At 40.7% G+C, this 16,620-nt stretch overlaps 2 protein-coding genes across 10 annotated transcripts in view; one reads left to right on the forward strand and one right to left on the reverse strand.

Moving 5' to 3' along the window:
* Window positions 1-1,147: 1,147 nt before the first annotated feature.
* On the reverse strand, window positions 1,148-10,218 carry MPLKIP (M-phase specific PLK1 interacting protein). The gene is made up of 2 exons (XM_065832411.2): window positions 9,713-10,218; window positions 1,148-5,232 (listed from the first exon to the last, which is right to left on the reverse strand). The coding sequence occupies exons 1-2, from the start codon at window positions 10,070-10,072 to the stop codon at window positions 5,029-5,031; spliced, it is 564 nt and encodes a 187-aa protein (XP_065688483.1). The 5' UTR covers window positions 10,073-10,218; the 3' UTR covers window positions 1,148-5,028.
* Window positions 10,219-12,974: 2,756 nt separating this feature from the next.
* Window positions 12,975-16,620, forward strand: part of SUGCT (succinyl-CoA:glutarate-CoA transferase) — a 351,481-nt gene continuing 347,835 nt past the window's right edge. For 7 of the 9 annotated variants that reach the window (XM_065831652.2, XM_071804763.1, XM_071804768.1 and 4 more), the window contains exon 1: window positions 12,975-13,240. In XM_065831652.2, coding sequence (XP_065687724.1) covers window positions 13,072-13,240 — 169 coding nt within the window. In that variant the 5' untranslated portion in view covers window positions 12,975-13,071. The remainder of the gene's footprint in view (window positions 13,241-16,620) is intronic. The other 2 variants (XM_065831651.2, XM_071804767.1) reach the window with 2 other exon arrangements.

Raw genomic sequence — 16,620 nt, forward strand, 5'->3', positions numbered from 1 at the left:
AACTCATGCAGTGCAGACCACACTTTCCAGCTCAGGATCTCAACTGCTTAATTTCGTGTTTCATTTCTGTCCTGTTAAAAGTGGAACAGAGCAGCTCTTATTTTAATAGCAATATTAAAAAATTCACTCTGAAATTGTACTGGTGTGACTCCTTTTAGTCACAGAAGTTACCGTCTTGTATATGAATCTTTAGACTTACAGTTCAGTTAAGGAATATGCAACAGCCACAGATCAGCAAACAAAGGGAATTCACCTGTGATATTGCTGCACAAGAAGAGCCTGGGCAACAGTTTTAAGAGTTAAAAGTACCAATTAGAATATATGATGCTGGTAAAATTTTAAATCCAGGACATGCACTAAGCAAACCACTAAAATGATTTAAAAATGCTTCAACCCATGTATGGCTAGTGAAACAAAACAGAAGGCCGTTTGGCTCAAAACACCTCCTGGGCCCCACTGCACTGGGATGGCAAGAGACTAGGGGAAAGCTCTAGGAGGGGAAGGGTAGTTTGATGACCCTATTCTGGCACTGAGCACCTGCCCAACTGTTTTTTAGCCCAGTCGGATCTAAAACACTTTAAAAGGAAGGCCTAGGTTTGAGGTCTACCACCCAAGAGCTAGTCATTTTGTAAAGGTAAATTCAGAAGTCCAGGTTGAGAAAGTCTTCTTCAACTGTAAGTCAGCAAAGCACGTATTCTGGTAAAAATGGTAGAAAATGAAACTGATTCAATTTGTGCCTGGTGAGACATTCAGATAAAAAAAGATACTGTGGGCAAAAAATTTGACTGTGAACTAACAACTGAATGCTGGAACCATACCACTGTTAAGTGTTAAAGCAACTTGGTGATTTCTTCCCTTTCCTGTGGTGTAAGAAGTTGTTTGAGCCACCTCAAATAATTAAGAAGTTTATCTAGGTACTTCTGAAAGCCTGAGACATGAAAATCATTACATGATTCTTCACCAGTGCAGGCAATCCTCCCTTTTCTCCCCTAGTACAGGAAAGATGGGAAGAAGGCAAGCACCAAGATTCGGGGAAAGGAGAACAAAGCCTTTACTTTTGAGAATTTAGGAAAATTTTGTAAAAACAAGTTTAATTCATTGCCAGACATTCTGGGCTCATGTATAAAAGCACGTGTATGAATCTGAATTCAGAGCAATTGCTAAACAGAGCAGTTTATTGCAGAGTTGGTAAAAAGCACTGACAAATGGATGATACAATTTTCAAAGTGTAATGTTAGATACTTACGTATCTTGGTTGCATGAGTAAATCCTCTGACATCAGTTTCATTACTCACAAGCACAACTTGAAACCCAAACCATAAAAACTCTTCTTTAGAAGAGAGCCGAAGCATTACTTGTAGACTTTCAATACAATGCACATTTCAAATGCTCCCCCTGAAATGTCTAATTAACATCTTTATATACAGTGAAGAACACATACAGATTTATTTAACAAGAAAAGAAAAGCAACCTGACTGCAATAGTTACCCATTCTGTTGGCCAGAAGCATTTCCCCTGCAGTGTTTCCTGTTTTGACATTGGAAAAATGCTACATCTCAATGGCATACTGCTAATTCTAATGAGAAGCAGCTTGATATGCATTTTAAAAATCCTGTTTTAACTGAAATTTTAACAATCTGAATGGTTGTATAATTTCAATGTAAAAATGTGTAGCCATAGTGCCAGAGAATAATCAACAATCTGTATTGTAAAGTCACTATGAAAACTTGAACCTGAACTAACTTTAAAGTATTACAGTACAAAACTTGGGGTAACTTCCCACCTGGTGTGTTGCCATGTTCACAGAATTGTACTTGGCTGATTTAAGTTCTCTGATATTACCACAATGTAATAAGCAACGCAGTTTGCTGTTAAACATAGTAGTAAACAGCAACAACTGAAATTATATTTTTGCTAAAAGAGAGTTAACCATGAGTTACACAACTCCTTCAAAACAATTGAACTGAAAGTGCAACAGACTTGACACACAAACACAACAGAATGGAAAACAAGTAAATCAACCCAAACTTCTCAAAAAGGAGCTACATGACTTACCTTACAGTCTAAGAAGTCTGTTGAAAAAAGAACAATGCCCATATTCTTAGTGTGTTCATCACAGAAGAATCCCTTTGTTAACAGGACACAGGCACTATTTTGCTTCATGGGCTCATGAGGAAAGGGGGTATTTGTGCTGTACTTTATCATCAAATACTATTTCCAGAGCCATACCCTTGCTATGAAGTGGCTTCGTTAACAAATGAGGAAGTGATACACCCTGTCTCCATGAGAAACATGTGGGCAAAAAGAATGTTTGCCATATGAGAAAAGGGAGAAAAAACAGTGAGAAACTAAGTGTTTAAGCTTCTTGGATATCATAGGAAGAAAGGCAAAGCTTAAATTGACTTTAAGTACATTATATTTATAGTTCTGAACATGTGTTCATGCATTTTACAGCTATTCAACAATGACATTTTGAAATCTTACTCTATTCACAAAATTTCTCCTAAAACCCAGAAAGGTGAATAATTTTTTTAAGTTTTTGGTGCAGTACGATGAGGTTAGTATGTTTATTACATCTACATTTAAATTCCTTGCTGATTCTTGACCAAATTATTGGAGTCTTTAGCAGAATGATGTACTTATTATTGTTGGGTCATATCCTGGAGTGCACTGGAGCAGCGGCTTAACAGATGGCATTGTGGAAGGCCTGTATTGATTAAACAATGTTTCACAATTATTTCCTCAGTTCTCTTTCTGGAACATTTACCTTCATTGCTGACACCCGGTTCCAGGAGTTAACAGTTGTTACCAGAGGAGGCTGGCTTTGCTCCCTGGGTCAACTGCAAAGCCAAAGTGGAAAAATGCATCTTTGCAATGTGCAAGGGCAGCCGATATTAGCTACTGTATAAGCAGTCCCACCTCTAATAGTCTCTCTTCTGTCAAGAATCCTTCTCCTTTCCTCTCTCCTTTCCAAACTCAGTTTCTTCTCATGTCTGTCTGGGAACATGTCATAGCTTTAACCTCTTAAATAACATCGTAACTGTTTCACCAAGATGACCAAACATTGCAAAAAGAAAACTGCATTGAACTACAACGGAAATAGTAACAAAAAAGATGACTTGGTTAAGGACCTTGTAGCCTTTTTTTTTTTGGTGAGCTTTGCAGCACCTGACAAGGTTAAAACCAACACGAAATAAACCTTCACTTTTCACAACAACATTAATTGATTTATAAATTCTAAAGACTATCTACAACCTGTCAAGTCATCCCAGTTTTGCTGGTACAGTTACAGATAACAATACTGATAGCTGGCATTTAAGGCACAGTTTTGCTTCTGGGATGAAGATTTAACCATTCTTGATATCAAGCAGGCATTACGTTCTCGTTTCTCTGAGCAGCCTTTTTGGATATAATACTAACACAATAAAGTCAATTTGGGGAAGACACAAGTGACAAACTTCAGATTACAGTAATAGAACTGCAAGAGAGTCAGCTAGCACATTTCAACATGTTTACTCCCCTTCCAGTTTGAAGATGTTCCTGAAGGTGATATTAAGCCAAGGCATTTTATGCTGCAACAGATAAAGAAGTATACTGGACTATTCCACCTCGGCAAAAGACAAGTTACTAAGAACAGTCTAATGTGATTCCCTGTGCTTTTCTACCTAACCATGCTTCAGGACTACAAATATAAGTTTCCTGTGAAGTATTTAAGAACCTTTAAACAAAATATATGTTTTGAAAACTGAACTAGTGCTTTTATTTATTTTTAACAAAGTTTTTGCCCTCTACCTACTGCTTAAAAGCCAAGATCAACAAACAAATAACAGTAGGTTCAACAAAAATTTAGATATCAACTGCAGGTTTAACATGGCATGTTAAGAGCATGCCTGCAGCTGCAACTATTTGTTCTCTATTCTAGATTACGATATTAGGTAATGGATTTAAGAATGGATTTTCACATACAGACAAGCTCTAAAAAAACCTCATTGTCTTCCTCTTCAGTATAAAAACATAGCATGCACACACATAAAGCAAGACTTCTCCAGGCAAAGATACCTGCCATAGGTAAAAATAAAAAGTAATTAAAAGAAAACTGAAAAATCTTGTACAGATTAAAAAAAAATGCTATGCATGTACTAACCTCAATTGTATACACACTTTCATTCATTCTATGCTATTCTAACAGGTGGATCCAGAAAGTACATCTGCCTTTATTTAATCTTGATGTTTTACGTGCTCCTTAGACTCAGATTACCGCTGAACAGACTTGTTACTGTAATCCAGAAATCTCTAATTTTGTTTCAAATAAGTTGTTTTTTTCCTAAGACAAATGAAAATGATTACAGAAATCTTTTCATGACTCAAGAGCTGGTTCAACAAATTAAACTTTCCACAGACAATACATTTGTTTCCTGAGATGGCTAAAAGTAATGTTTCAACTTCATGTTATGCTATAATTAACAAAAAACACTATGCACAAAATCAGAGGTTAACTACAGTATACAACCACATTTACAGAAGTCACCTAATTTCACTAATACTACTTGTGTTAATGCGCACACCGTAACAAAAGTCCTAAAATAATCCTTATACATTACAAAACAAGGATTTACAAAACTTTATTTTATTTCCAAGTTACTTCATTCTAAAAACGTTGGAACATAAAAAAATACCATTTCCTAAAGGAGTTTACAATAAAAGGCTAACAATCTCACATGGAAGAGGTAAATATATGAAAACCTGTTTTAACAGTCACAAATCGGTCGCTGGTGATTAAAGAACACTTTGTTCTTCAAAGCTGGTAGGCACTTCCACATAGCCAGAAATGTAAGTTTTCCTACCACTCCTTTTCCCTCCCATACATAAAAATATCCAATGCGATAAAAAAAAGTAGGATAAAAGGGTGAACATATGATAAAATAAAAGTATCATCTAAGGTCTTGATTATTGTTCATTTTGTGTAAGTATAAAGATTCTGTCCCAAAGTTTTCCTGACGGGATGGACTTATTTGGCCTTTAAAAGTGTTAGCTGAAATACCTCCCTTTTTTACCAGTATATGTTGTTTGCTCACTGCTGTATTGTTGGTTTATGTCTGTAACAGAAACTGGCTCTAGGCCAGCCCATGGGTCCTCAAGCATTGAAGGTCTGTAATAGTTTTCCACATCATTAGACACTCTTTTCTCTCTGCCATGCGCTGTACCAAATGGAGTAGATGTCCTGGGTGATCCCTTTGGAAGAAAACCATCAGGTAAAGAAACATTTAATAGACTAATTCAAACTAAAAAAAAATAAAATATATAGTTTCTTTCTAACATAGGAAAGCTTTGAAGCTGATTATTAATGATAATTACAACTCCTTACCTGCATCTTTCTCAGAAAATACTAACTTTATTACACTTTTAGTAATGAGTGATTATTTACCAGCATAAGAAAAAAAAAGTCTTTACCAGTCTTTTCCAAAATACTTGTTCATGTCACTCTGGCACGTAACTACAGAAAAGCTTCTCATGCCATTTTCCATAAGCTGACTAAAGTCAAGGACATGTCTAACTCACAAGCTGAATAACAAATCAGGGAGTTAAAGGCTGAGGAAGAGCTGATAATGTTTACAAGAGCACAAGTCAGGTATTAAGTACTTATAGCTTGACCTCAGCATTGTATAAGGCAACTAGCTACAAATGACCTGAAGAACTTACTGGGAAAAACACCCTGTTTTAACCAAACAAGTGTTCTGTCAAATTTGAGAATAGATGATTTTATTTTATATACAATCTGGATGGTAATCAGTGATTAACCAGATATTGCCTGAAAGAAAAACCATTTTTAAGGAGCTTGAAATATTTCTTTTTTTTTAAAGGTCAACGATCACCACAATCGCTTCTGCAAACCTGCTGCACTTCTGCAATTTAAAGAGTGCTACGACATAAAGGAAATCGCTATAACCATTTTCTCCTGTCAGCATTATCCATTTTTCCTTTTCCATAGATTAATTTACCTAAAAAGTGAGGTTTTGTCTAAAGCTATATTCCTTTAAATTCATTTGTTTTAAGCTACAAAACTTATACTACAGATACACAATAGTTAGTCTCCAAAAACACCTGTTTCATTCTGTGCAATTAGATGAACAGGATTCCTTGAGGCTGACTACCAGCCTCTGACTTTGTCAAGGAGGATAAAAGCACCGATTAAGGGCTGCTTTCCCCACTCCCCCAACTTTTTGGTCCAGCAACTATGGTATTTGAATTTGACTAATAAGCCCTACAGAATCTCTGCCAATAGATCACATGAAACAATTTCTGGGTAAAACTGAGAAACCAGGCCATATAGTGAAGGCCCCTACGCTTTGCCAGAGGAACCAATTCCACTGAAAACTGCCGAGTCTTGAACCTGTTTCTGACAGTGTGCTGTGGCAGGAGCTGCTCCTCTGGTCTCAGTATTTTCCTAGAACTCCTAAAGCTTGATGATAATAGACACAGAAACAAATGTGGGAACCTCCATGCCTTATTTACAGGGCATTTGTTTCTAATGATTCATCGTACAATTAGGTTATGCAGCTAAGATGATGATCTTGAAACAGAAAAATTACTAAAATGTAGAAAATTACTTTATGAAGTATTGCATCAAAACCATAAGAGAAAAGGTCAAAGAATCACCTCAGAATGCAGGTAAAAACTTTGTAAGGGACAAGAAGTTTCCTAGAGCAAGTCAATATACACTAACAAAAGTGACACTAATGTTCTTTAAGCTCTCACATTTAGTAGAAAAGCAGTAGCACACAGTACATTCTATCTTCAAAATTAAAAAAACCCAGACTCTCTAAGAAGACCATGTAACTTTGACATTGTAAAACAGTTTGAGTGTGGAGTTCACTTAATATCGTGCCTAATCTGTAGCACTCAAAGCTGAAATGACCTAATGATCTGCAGTATCCAGTAACAGAAAAAAAAAAATAGTAAGAATCTTCTGGATGGATTCATTTTATAATATTAAATTTCACTACAATATAATGCTGGCCATCAGAACACCAACATTTTTGCAGGTTTGAAATCTAGGAAATGTATTATTATGTAATACAAGAATGATGGCCTTCAGTAAGTGTTAAAAAAAAAAAAAATGACCATTCACATTATATAGGACTGTGGAAAAGGAAAACAGCCTGGTGCAAGTGAAACCATTGTGTGCAAGAGAAACCATTGTGTGCAAGAGAAACTGTTTGATGCCAAAGACATCTTAAAAAAACCTTTATATTTTACTGTCACTGGTGCAAATAGCCTTTTCACACTAAACTTTCCTTAAAGAAACAACTTATTCTCAATATTTTTTTTTTTCAGATAACAAATCTCTCTCTAAAATAGAAAAAAATATTTCGGTGCTATCAGCATGTTACTGAATGTGATAATAGCGCCTTAAAAATGGGGACAATCGCTCCCTTTATCAGCTTTCTTTACCTGATGTAATTTCAGCTGCTGGCAGATGCAGAGAAACACAGAAATCAGGATTATACCATTTCATACGATTTTTTTTTTTTTGTACTTTCTGCAACAATCTTCAACCTATCACTACTACGTAGCTACTGCTACTAGCCAGTTCATTAACTCCAGCTGAGTGTAGAAAGGGAAACACTTCCGCTAAGTGAATTTTGAGAGGAGATATTGAAGAGCTACAACAAACATTTTCGTAAAATCTAAAGCAGATACATCTCTGGAAAAAACGAAAAGCTCTACATAAAGGTTAACTCAGCCATTTCAGAAAAATCAAGCTTACTATGTTTTAAGTTTTCTGTTCTTCTCAAAAAATGAAAGTCTGCAAGCACAAAATGAGCACAGAATACTAATAACACATCATCAATAGAATTCTGAAGTAAATATAAAATGGTTTTGGGTTTCCTGATGAGATTTTAAAGGATTGCTTAAGATTTTCACCTCAAAGGTGACAGTTATGTCATAAATTTCAAAAGTACTGTAGTCTCTTAAAAATAGCGTCTACAGAAGAGAAGGAAACAATCCACATACCTCAGAAGAAAATGTTTAGGACATGCAAAAAAATCCCTCTACCCGAACCTACTCATGGCCTCACAGACTGAGATTCCTGTTGCTCATATCAAAGAAAACAGGGACTCACAATTTATGAGACCTCCTCCCTCCGTGATTGCCTCTATTGCCCTCCCAGGCAAAACAACCTGTGTGTATACAGGTAAACGTACACACATACACACTACCTTAGCTACAGACATATGTCTTTCTAGTCTTACAAAGCATCACCATCAGGTCAGTGCTGCTAAACTACTCACGAGGTCTGCAGAAGGAAAGGGGAGAAGGTAAAATGCTGTGCCAGTCTGTGACTGGATTCAAATTTGTACCTTCTTTATGTCAGGCTTATTTAGCACCAAGGATGGAGCCTATGACACTGTTCCTGGCTGACATGAAACAGTTCTGAATAAAACTAGAGGCTTAAGGATTCCTGCATATTTTTCAGTTAATTTAAGGCAGGCTTTCAAAAAACAACTGAATATCCAAAGAATGATTTTCAAGAGGAAAATGTCTAGACATTGGTGAATCTGCAGCAGAAATCCCACACCCTTTGCCTCTTGAACATGTACAGAGGTTAAGCTTCCACACTGGGAGAGCCTTTGCTGTTGTGCTGAAGAAAACAAAGTTCATAACGATCCCCTTCCAGCAACTATGAGATTCCTGTAAGGCAGTTATCTGCATCATAATAAAGTATCCAAAGACTATTTTTGAATGGAAACATGACTATACAGTGCAGGTATATTTAAGATTTTACTAATCTCTACTAAAATTTGACTTCATTATTACACTTTAATTCTTAAAGTAAGAGCACCTGAAAACTTTCTTGACTGTATTGCATGTCATCTGTTACACTTTTTTGTGTTTCCATAATATTGCATAAAGCCACCTATGTACATAAAGTTAGTATCACCTTGAGAACTGTCATCCCCATCTGCACTGCCAGTCACATACCCTAACTAAACCACCTGAAAAAAGCATAACTCACAGAACCTGTTATTGGCAGCTCTTGGGAAAACTACTTTATAAAATTTTTCAGTGCAATATGAAGACTTTAAAATGATACTCTTTTATTCCAACAGATGCTCTAATTTCTGCTTCAAGGAGGCTTAGCTTAAGTCTCTTTAGTAGAGCACTCCTCTTCTCTACTCATGTCCCAGAAGGCTCTGTATGTGCATAGGTCCGTTTTCATGATGTAAGACAATGCAGGCAAAGTAAAACCACACAGCACTCTACCACTGTGTTAAAAAAAAACAAAAAAACCCTGATCAAATGGAGATACATACAGACAAAACAGGTTTGCTGCAGTTTCAGGTGGTACTTTCTCTCTACTTTTACACACCAGAATATGAAAAAGGAAGAAAGCTACACTCTTGCGAGTCCTGTCTTCACAACAGGCTTCAGCCAGGCGTGGGCCCCAACCCCTTTCCTCATCACACAGCTGCCTGAACTGGGGGCTCTCCATTCTCTCTACCGGGGGAAGACAGATGTTGCCCAGCGCGGTGCAAGTCTCGCTCTCCCCTGAAAATCGTGGTGGTGGGGACGGATGCTGCGCCTGGCCACAAGCCCTGGGCGTGCTCTCCCCGGTGGGCTGAGGCCCCCGCACCGCAGCAGCAGCTCCCCCCTCCCTCTCCGCTGTGCGGAGGCGCAGGCCTGTGTCCCTCACCGCCCTACCCCATACCTGGTGGTGCCTCTGGAAGCCCCCGGGCGAGCGCTTGTGCTGCTGCGGGTGCTGGGGAGCTCCAGCCGGGGATTTGCCGCCGTAGGGAGCCGGGTACCGGGGGCTGACGCTCTGCGGCCTGCGCGGGGTATGCGCGCCCGGCGACGGGCTCCCGAACCGCCCGCCGCCGCCGTGGAAACCGTGGCCTCGGGGCGAGTGGCCGCCACCGTAAGGCCCAGGCCGGTGGCCGTAGGGCGGCGTGTGGTGGGGGCTCCCGTAGCCCCGCGGGGAGGGCGGCATGGGGCCTCCGCCGGCGGGAGGGCTCCGGAAGCCGCCGCCCGCGTACGGAGGCGTCGGGGGGCGAAAGCTCTGCCGGTACATGGCCAGGACCGGCGAGGCGATGGCGGAGAGGAAAAAAACCTGCGCAATGGCCTTCCCCAGCAGCCGCCTCGGCGGGGCGACGTCGCTCCCGGCGTTTTCTCGGTCCTCCTTTCCCCGCCAGACGGACGGAAGGTTCCGGGCTCAAAGCGTTCCGGGCCGGGGAAGGCGAGATGAGGGTCGCTCGGCTGGCTACGGCCCCTGCGCGGCTCCACCGCAGGCCCGGCCCCGGGAACGGCTCCGACCTCGGCGGGCGCGTTTCCCGACGATTCACACAGAATCACAGAATGTTAGGGATTGGAAGGTACCTCAAAAGATTATCCAGTCCAATCCTCCTGCCAGAGCAGGAACACCCAGATGAGGTTACACAGGAAGGTGTCCAGGCAGGTTTTGAATGTCTCCAGAAAAGGAGACTCCACAACCTCCCTGGGCAGCCTGTTCCAGTGTTCTGTCACCCTCACTGTGGAAGTTTCTTCTCAAATTTAAATGGAACCTCCTACGTTCCAGTTTATACCCACTGCCCCTTATCACTGGTTATCACCGAGAAGAGCCTGGCTCCATCCTCGTGACACTCACTTTTTACATATTTATAACCATTAATGAGGTCACCCCTCAGTCTCCTCTTCTCCAAGCTAAAGAGACCCATCTCCCTCAGCCTTTCCTCATATGGGAGATGCTCCACTCCCTTAATCATCTTTGTTGCCTGCGCTGGAATCTCTCCAGCAGGTCCCGAGAGCCGGTCCCCACGGCGGCTGCAGCCTGAAACAGGCGGGGCAGGAGAGCCTTAAACAGCAATGTGTCACGCTGACCCTGAGGAACTTTGTGCATTTTCAAGCCAAAGAAGAATAATCAGAAATAAGACAGTCTTAGTGTGTAGCAGCTATACCTATTAGCTCAAATCGTAAGGCGTAGTGATAAAACCCGGTGTTTGTGTGCTCCATGTAGTTGTAAGTAACAGCAGGTATTTATCAGCCCACTTTATTACAACTGGTAAGTATCAAAAAAGTCAGCTGTTGTAAAGCAAAGCAACTATTTGCCTCACATTTCATGGCACTTCAGATACGCTTATTTGTACTCCTTCCTTGTGTAGTCTTTTAATATATGATATTCTATGAGCCTCCTAAAACGACATACATTATAGCAGTCCCAACTGAAAATACATACAATGACGTATTTAAAGAGTAATAGAAAATTTAAAAAGATCAGTTTGAACAGTCAGCAATTCATCAGTAGAGTGGTAGCACAGGCAATGAGACCTACACATACATGGGAAAATGCTCTCTTGGAGGAAAATGTCTTATTTAGCAACATAAACTCAATTTAACAACTTTATTTATTAGAATTCCTTCTCTTTTCTCAGCTATGTTAATGCAAATCCTCAATAGCTCAGCAAAAGAATAGTAAAGAGTTTTTTAAAATTTCCATCAGGGCAACAAAGTACTACTCTGTTTTAGGACATTGCAATGTATGAAGTTAAAAAGGGCTTTCAGAACAGCAGTGGACAAACTTTAGCCAATAAAATAAGCAGGATGTTTCTATGCTTTGTATGCTAAGTCTTGCATTCTTTGGTTTTAAACAATCTCCCTGTGAAAAATGGGGCAATATGCTTGCAATTATAAAATGCAAAGACACTAAACCAGCTCACTTAAATTTTTTGTTAATCCTTTACTGTTTTATTTTCTCTAGAAGACCAGTTTTGTATATATTACGCACACAGTGGAATGCCATGTCTACAAAAAGAGTTTATCAATTTAAGTATCAATTTGTCTGATCAGACTTATTCCAGAAAAGGCCATCTTAATTTAATTTAAACACTTTTCATACCAAACAAATTAGAAACACATATTGTTACACATATGTTGAGTTACACGGGGATAGTTTTGCTGATTAATTTCTTGTTGACAAATCCTAATTGCTTCTAGGATTTTAGGCATCCATGTCACACTTTTCACTACAAGCAGCATATCCAGTCAACAAATCTATCATGTAAAGATTTTCTCTGTGTTCTTCCTCTGCGTTCAGGCTGACATACAATGCTTCTTTGACTGCACTGTTCGTAATGCACATTTTCAAGCAGCCAGAACTTTCAGATGTTCTTGAGATGCACTTGTTGTCTTATCCTCACAGTATATTTCTCATAAATAAATGCTGAACCTCTGCTCAGGCTTTTTTATCCTATTACAGAGAAAGCAGACACCATGATGTCCTATAACAAGCCTTCTGCTCTGTCCCAACATGAACTAAAAAGAGTCTGATAGTACTTAGCTCAAGGAAGAATTGCTTAAAGATCGATTCAAGCTAACCCTTCCATAGCTATATACAACTGAAGATACAGCTTGCAGTTTAAGTAAAATTGCACCTTCAAGGCAGACAAAATTAGGTAAGGAATCTACATTGCGCTACTGAGGGAATTTAATGATGTAATGGTCCAGCACAACTGCTTACCTTTTAAGTACAGAAAACCCTCGTAGGGTTATTTTACTTTTATTCCATCTTGGCAATGTCTTATGTCACAGCCTGTACACTGAACTGGAACAACAAGTTTATAGTTGTCAACCATTTGGCTTCTCCAGAATTAGACATCGCAGCAAACCCAAACTTCGTCTGACGTTTTTACACAGAAATTGTAATTACTGCTGCCAACATCTGCAAGACACCTCCCTGTTTGTGAAGTCCAGCTACCTGCGTCCTGCACGCTAAGAAAAGCAGCAGAACCACCTTTTCAACAGGGATTACTTTATCGGAGAGACAACCCACGCCCCCACCGCTGAGGAAGAAACACGACAATTGACCTCCGCCTTAAAACTCATGGCGGGAAAACCCAGGGACGGCGCCAGCGCACTGCTCCAACCCGGGAACAATTCAACGCTCCCCCGGGTGCTGGGAGGCGGGAAGAGGCGGTGCGGAGCTGCGCTTGCGTGGTGTCTCGGGGCGCGCACCTTGTCGCGACGCTCGCTGAGGCGTTCGGCGTTGCTTCGAGCAGCGGGTGATTGGGCGCGAAGATGCTGCGCGCCGGGCTGGGAAGAAGGCGCTGCCGCTGTGGCGGGCTGTGGGGGAGTCCGTGTCCTGCAGCTGCCGGCTGCAGCGCCTCGCCGCGCTGCCCCGGAGCTCTGAGAGCCGCCTTCTCTAGCAACGGCGGTGGGGCGCGGGGCGGAGGCGTTCCGCCGGCAGGTAGCCGCGCCGCGCCCTCTTCCTCAGCCTTCCCTCCCTCACCTCGCTGGGCGCTGTTGCCCGTTAGGTCCCGCCGGGGCTCCGAGGCGGTGCCACACGCGGCTTGGGCAGGGGTTGGGGTCACTTGGCTGGGGGGGCGGAAGCGGGAGGGGCGTTAAACACCTGAGGGATGGCTCTTGCAGCCGCCCCCTCGCAGCCCCGCGCTCCGGCGCCCGTGAGGAGGGGAACGGAACAGCGTCCTGCCGGGTGCTGAGCCCGCTACCGGCGCTGCCGTCCCCCTTCCCTGGCCTGGGGCGGTGGGTGAGGTGGCGAACGGGGTCGCGTCGCTTGTGTAGCCTCGGTCTGCGGCTCCTCTCTCCCCCGCGGGGCTGCGATGGACTTTGCACGGCAGCGCTGCCGGCAGCTCTGCTGCGCCTGTGGTGGGGCAGCTCCCCGGGCCGCTCCGGCTGACGGGGGGAAAAGTGCCTGTTGTCCACTCCTAGGCCTGAGTTTTCCAAAGGTTGCAGAACTCTTAACTTCATATACTCGTCTTTTTTTTTCCGCTAAAAAAAAAATAGATATATAAAATATATAATTTAATTATTAAATTATAACATTAAAATTACTAAAAAATAAAACCAAGCTTCAACAAAGTCACTTTCCTCTGGCTCCCAGATTTCTCTATTATTTAGTAACTTGGGAAAAAAAAATATTAACAGTTGCATTAGAATCAGAGGAAGTTTGGGATTCTATTTTGCAAGATAAACATACCAAGTGTGTCCCTGGTTGGAGAGTTCTTATTGATAGTGAATTAATCCATGGTACTGTTGGATTTGATCGTGACTTGCTGCATGTATGAACTAAAAAATATTGATTGTGCAATCAAAGTAGAGATAATACACTTAAGGAGTGACCTTCTCTGGAATTGGATGTAATTAGAATGGAATCTCCTTTTAATTTGCATTGTTATAAAAATAATAAATGTACTAATGAGCTCTCTTCTCAGTGCCCTCTTCTATGACTTACCAGAAAGCTTTTTTTGGGAGTATGATATGAAAATTGGTTTCTGTTCTAGAGAATGTTCTCTTTGTTGATTGCTTACTCATTATTACATTAAAGCAACCTTAGGACAACCTACTGAGCTTAACTAAAGAGTTTAAATCATACTGAGAGTGAATGGCTCTATACTTCATCAAAGTTATTTATAAAAGATACATATGGCTCTCTTATTTACAGTAGATACATCATGGGAATAAAGAACTTACAGGTAGAATATAGAGATAGGGGAGTGGATTTTTCCATCAGTCATCAAGTTACCGGAATAATTAAAAGCAAAAATACAAGAGAAAACATGAGTTTGCATTTTAGAGATTCTTGGAGTATTGAGCCAGAATTCCAACAAAAAACACTCTGGGAAAAATTTAACTTTATGTGCCTGATAGAGGCTAGCAAGGAGAGGAAAAAAAAAAAGTAGGAGATGCTTGTGGTCAATACTGATAAATTCTGATCTCTTCTGTTTGCTTGTGGTGTGGTTTTGTTTGTTTTAGTTCTGGCAATAAGCAGTTGGTAGCACTTTGGTACTCAGGGTCAGTGTACTAGAACAGCTGTTTCCCTGATAATCCAAAGGCTTTCTATTGTAATTGTTTTAGCAAATTGATGTCTTGTGGGAGTGCATATCTAGGTCCTATAAGTTTTGGGTTTTGAATATCTATGCTCTTCTAGTTTGAAGAGACTAACAGGTCTATTTTTTTTCTCAGAATTTCAAAAACAAGCTTTTGATTGCTCCTCTTTCTTGCATTTTTTCACTATTGTGAACATCAGAGTTATTTATTTGCATTCAAAAAATCACAATGGTCTGTTTGCCTCTGAAACAACAATTATTCTCTCCTCTTCCATCTGTAGAAGAGTTCTAATCCCTAAATGGAGTGTTAGATCTTACCATAATATGAGTGTTATGGTAATTAGTAAGGATTAATCAGTCTTAATTATGCATAAATGCATATTGGCAAGCTAATCTTAACACTTTATAAGCTTCTTTGAGAAATATCTGTATGAATTCCTGCAACTCAGTTATCCACAGGTAGAGAACCTGTTGGCTCTGTAAAAGCTACTGCTATTCTGGTAGTGTGAGAGTTAAGTAACACTAATGTTGTCTCAGGAGGAGAATAAGTGAACTATTGAGTAAGAGAGTGCAGCTTTAAAAGGTGTGCAAAGAAAAGAGGAAGATGGACCATTTTGTTAACTATAATTATTTGTATATTTTAGTTTTTTAGGGAGATGTGCTCTTCAGTAAAGCTGTTGTTTACATATTTTCTGTAAACACAGAGTAATACCATTGTGAAGCAAATGGTGCACTCAGCTTCTTAACAGACAAGCATATGTTTAAGTGTTTGCTCAAACAGAGCTAACTTGATGAAATTGAGGTTATGTTGGAGAATCTGTGGTGGTTACTTGGCAAGGGCATGAGTATTTTCCAACACCTGGAAATTGCACTGAGACCATTGAAGAGAGGTGGCAGCCTGGGTTTTCCCAGAGGCTTTGAAATGTGCAAAATACGTGGCCACTCCCTATATAGGCACATTTTCAACATACTGCGTGGTTTGCATATTGTAATTAAACCAAGACCTGTTAAAATCAAGTCTGCCAGGAGCGATAGGTAATAATTGAGGAAAATGTCTTGAAGATAAAGAATGGGATGCAAGTGTTCTCATTGTACAGTGCTTTTAGCAGAATCCTTGAAGTCCCAGTGCTGCTTCATATCTCTGTAGCTTTTTTTATTGTTGTATATATTTATTATTATGTATCTATTCATCTCCTTCTTACCATATCTGTGTAAAGTGGGAGGGAGAGTTATGGAGGTGACGGAAGGGTGGCTCAGGTCTGATGGAAGAAGTGTGGAGCAGGTGACACAGGCATTTACTGCTGTATGACTGGAGATGTACCACACTGTCCTGCACACTTTGAGGGACTGTTCATGTCTTCTTCCTGTTCTATGAGGAGGTCTGTGCTTGAATTAATTGGGGTTTTGTCCTCCCTCAGGCATGTTTTACTCAGAGAAACACCAAAAAGTGATGCTTACCACAAGTTAGTATTGTGTAATATTTGTGCTGTTATTGGCCAGGTGCCTTTTTGTGTGTGCGCATGGTATGAGACCATCTTCTAAATAGTAAAGAAATTACCATCCACACAGGGTGGTGAAGTGTTTGCATCCCCAGCCTGCAGTTAAATAGTACACTGAGTTAGCAGAAGATAACTTCCTTACCCGAAGTCAATGAAGCCAGGGTTGGCAAACCTGTGGTCTGGACTATGAGACTGCTTGCTCTGACTGTGATGCTTGTTGCCACTGCTGTTATTTCTTAGAGCTAGTCAGGTTGGAAAGGCTGAGGGAAAGGAGGAAAGCA

Source organism: Patagioenas fasciata, chromosome 2 (assembly GCF_037038585.1).
Source record: "Patagioenas fasciata isolate bPatFas1 chromosome 2, bPatFas1.hap1, whole genome shotgun sequence".
NCBI classification, from domain to species: Eukaryota; Metazoa; Chordata; class Aves; order Columbiformes; family Columbidae; genus Patagioenas; species Patagioenas fasciata.